Raw genomic sequence first — 3,581 nt, forward strand, 5'->3', positions numbered from 1 at the left:
ATGTGATTTTAAGCATCTATGAAAATCTAATTTCTTATGACACTTTCTCCATATGCCAAACATATTCCTAAAACAAAAATTAAAAACAAAGAAGTCTAAAGGATTGAATTTGTAACCCTAATATTTTACCTATTTAATTTAAGTTATTACTATACCTTTAAATGTGGAATATATATTAAATGGCCCTAATCATAAATGCTACTTATTCTCGTCTTTTATTACAAGGAAAAAGAAAAGAACATTATTGAAATAAAGGAAAAGTAACAAAACCAAAAGATTGAATTTTGAACTCTGGGTCGATTAAAAACTAAAAAGATAAAAATAAATAAAAATCAAATTGAGAAGCAATGCAAGGAAACATATATTCGATCTTGAGCCTGAAGCTCTGATACCAAATGATATGTGGAAATCACTACAAGGGGAGTAAGATTCGGATTACCTTGTTGATCGAATATTTCAAGGCAAGAACATTGTTTGAGATTTGAATCACTCCACAAGCAAAATCGATCATGTCTAGCTTGAATGATTCTTGATGATCAAATATCTCAACGCAAGAACACTTGTTTGAGATTCAAATCACTCCACAAGCAAGATTGATCATGTCGAACTTGAATGGTTCTACATGTAACCTAAACTACATAGAATTGCAAAGAAACTGAGTCATTAGCTAAAGAAAGCACAAAGGCTCCTTTTACTCTATTTTCCAAGTCTACTTATAAATACAACAAACATGGCTTTATATAGCCTCAAAATGAAACTATTGAAGGCATTCCAAGAGTGGTAACAGGACCATAATTAACCATCATGTAATTGTAATCTAATGTAAATAAAAAGTCATAAAATACATTAATGAAATACAATAACTCTAAATTACTCTAAATTGCAATCCACCCAAAATTTATAACATGAAACTTCATTCTTCTCCAATGTGGCATGAATTAAAATACCTTTTCATAATTTTAACAATATTTTCTTCACATCTTCATTGAAGTATATTGTATGATTGATGTCTCTTGGTTCGTGTTTAGTATAATTAGAATGAAATAAAAACAAAAGAAATTAATTAATCAAAAAATTTGCTGGAGTAACCATGATAGCATGAGAAAGGCCCCACACAAAACAAGACAACAATATGTTTTATTTTCTCCATTTCCACAGCTTAAAAAGCATATGTCCATGAGATAATAAAATTATTACAATAATGTTGGTAACAACGAGCAACAAACCCTCATCTAATTTGGGATCTTCCTCTATTTATTAGCCGATCTCCCAACTTATTAAATTTAGAACCATACTAATATATCACATTCTTGAGAACCCCTCACACGCTCATGTCACGTCGAGGTACTATAGTTTAAACCACAGCTATTGCATCGATTTCGATCTTAGCATTTTTGGGCAACGCTCCAGCCTGAAATGTTGACCGAGCTGGAGCAGGGTACTCGGAAAAGTCTGTAAAAAAGACCAAAAACTCCTCTCAATTTCATCTTCTTCACTAAAAAAGTTACAAAAATATGAAAGAGAAGAACTTACATTTAGCATAAATTTCATTCACTAATGCAAAGTCTGCTACATCAGCCAGCCTGCAACAAAGAATTGTTGTAAAAATGTAGGTTTGAAGACTAAAAAAAAAAAACGACCATTTTCCAAAAAAAAACCTCGAAATATACGAAAAAGGATTTCATACATAATAGTTGTCTTAACCACTCTATTATAGTCCACACCTCCGGCTTTCAATATTGCACCTATATTTTTGAGGGCCTGCATAATCGTATTTCATTTCATTTTCTAACATTTTTTTTATAAAACTTTTGGGTCTACAAAGCACAACAAGATCTAATGAAAAAAATAATAAATAATACCTGCTCAGTTTGGTCTCCAACATGATCGGAAATTAATTCTCCTGTCTGTATTAAATCATAAACATACACATTCAATTAGACCTCATAGAAAGTGCATACACATACACGAAATTCGAAACTACGAATCTACAAATACATGTAAGTGGACCTAATCATTTGAGTTATGTTGGATTAGACATTTAAAAAATTCACACAATCTACACATAAAGTAGACCGTAACAATAAATAAAATCATAAAATGATGAAGCTACCTCAGGAATCAGACCTAGGGAGCCAGACACAAATATAAAGTTGTTGGCTATGATGCCTTGAGAATATGGCCCTAATGCTTCTGGAGCCTCTTCGGTTGCAATAGGTGTGATATCTGTCGCAGAAGACGTTGATGGCCATTGATATTATGATAGAAAAATATTTGGGAGGAAAAAACCAATTTTTACTCTTGGATTTTAAATTTATTATATTGGTCTATTTTTATAGGAATTGTAATGTTTTTGTCCGCATTTATGTAGTTAAAGGGTTGAAATGAGATTCAAAACTTTTAGAAACTACAAAGTCTAAAATTAGACTTGCAAAGACACTTGTAGAAAAACATCAATCGTTAATACCAACATAATTCGACTATTAAAAAACATTATATATCTCTAATCTAATCAAAAGATTGAAAATCCCGTTTTAAAAAACGAAAAATTAGAAAAACATATCGATGTAAGTGAGAGCGTAGTACCATCACACTCGGAAATGGCGTGGCATTTGAAGGACATGTTGCGGTTTGAAATAGATGGAATAGATGAAGGGCGGCGCCACAAGGACACGGCGGCGCCGACAGAGGGAGTGACAGTGCGCGGCCGTGAAATGACGTTGGAGGCCGGAATTTGGAAGGTGTGAGCCGTGCAGTAAGCCATACGTCTACAGTTTAATTGGCAGTGGGTGAGTGGATGAGATCGGAGCTTTCATTTACGCACCTTTTTATGGAGGTTGAGGAGGACCACTCCAATAATTTGCATTTTGTTTCGCAGTCCCTATAGTTTTGCATTATTGTACCACCACCCCAAAATTAAAATTATTTATTTAATTTGAAATTTTTATATTTAAAGATTAAAATACTGAAATACGTGCTAATTTAGAGAGTAATCATGCATTTATAATCAAGGAATACTCCTCCATTTATATGAGGCCTTTTAGGAGTCGAGCCTCTTTAAAGTATAATAAAAAATGACTAAAACTCCAAAAAAAAAAAGGGTCGAGCCTATTCAAAATTAAAATTAAAATTAAGATAAGAAAGAATCTTTTATAACTTAAAACTATTTTTTATTTTATTTCCTTTCCACAACATATCTTCACATGTTTTATTTTTGTTTCCTCATTTTCCTCGATGCATCGATTTGTGGTCCTTTCTTTGTCTTATCTGATGTTTATATTCAATTCATCCACGTAAGTTTGAATTATGGACTAAGGAAAAAAATAATAATAATAGAACAATACTTTATTGTTAAATCTTAAAAAAAAAACAATTTAAAAAATGGATGGATTTCTCCACTACAAATTTCTTATAATAAATAATTTAGAAACGCATTAAACGATGAACGTGAGAAATTCGATTAAAAATCGCCCAATGAATCTTAGTAGGATTATTTTTTTCTTTTCTTTTTTCATTCATAATTAAATTTTTGTTGATACGAGACGTAGCTTTTCAAGTTAACGATGATGGGATGGAGTTCG

At 31.8% G+C, this 3,581-nt stretch overlaps 1 protein-coding gene across 1 annotated transcript; it reads right to left on the reverse strand.

The window, feature by feature from the left end:
- Positions 1 to 1,094: 1,094 nt before the first annotated feature.
- Positions 1,095 to 2,808, reverse strand: LOC111810485 (2-iminobutanoate/2-iminopropanoate deaminase-like). Its single transcript, XM_023697192.1, has 6 exons — positions 2,587 to 2,808; positions 2,114 to 2,226; positions 1,863 to 1,907; positions 1,688 to 1,761; positions 1,534 to 1,583; positions 1,095 to 1,452 (listed from the first exon to the last, which is right to left on the reverse strand). The coding sequence occupies exons 1-6, from the start codon at positions 2,762 to 2,764 to the stop codon at positions 1,355 to 1,357; spliced, it is 558 nt and encodes a 185-aa protein (XP_023552960.1). The 5' UTR covers positions 2,765 to 2,808; the 3' UTR covers positions 1,095 to 1,354.
- Between the last annotated feature and the right edge of the window lie 773 nt (positions 2,809 to 3,581).

Source organism: Cucurbita pepo, chromosome LG14 (assembly GCF_002806865.2).
Source record: "Cucurbita pepo subsp. pepo cultivar mu-cu-16 chromosome LG14, ASM280686v2, whole genome shotgun sequence".
NCBI lineage: Eukaryota > Viridiplantae > Streptophyta > Magnoliopsida > Cucurbitales > Cucurbitaceae > Cucurbita > Cucurbita pepo.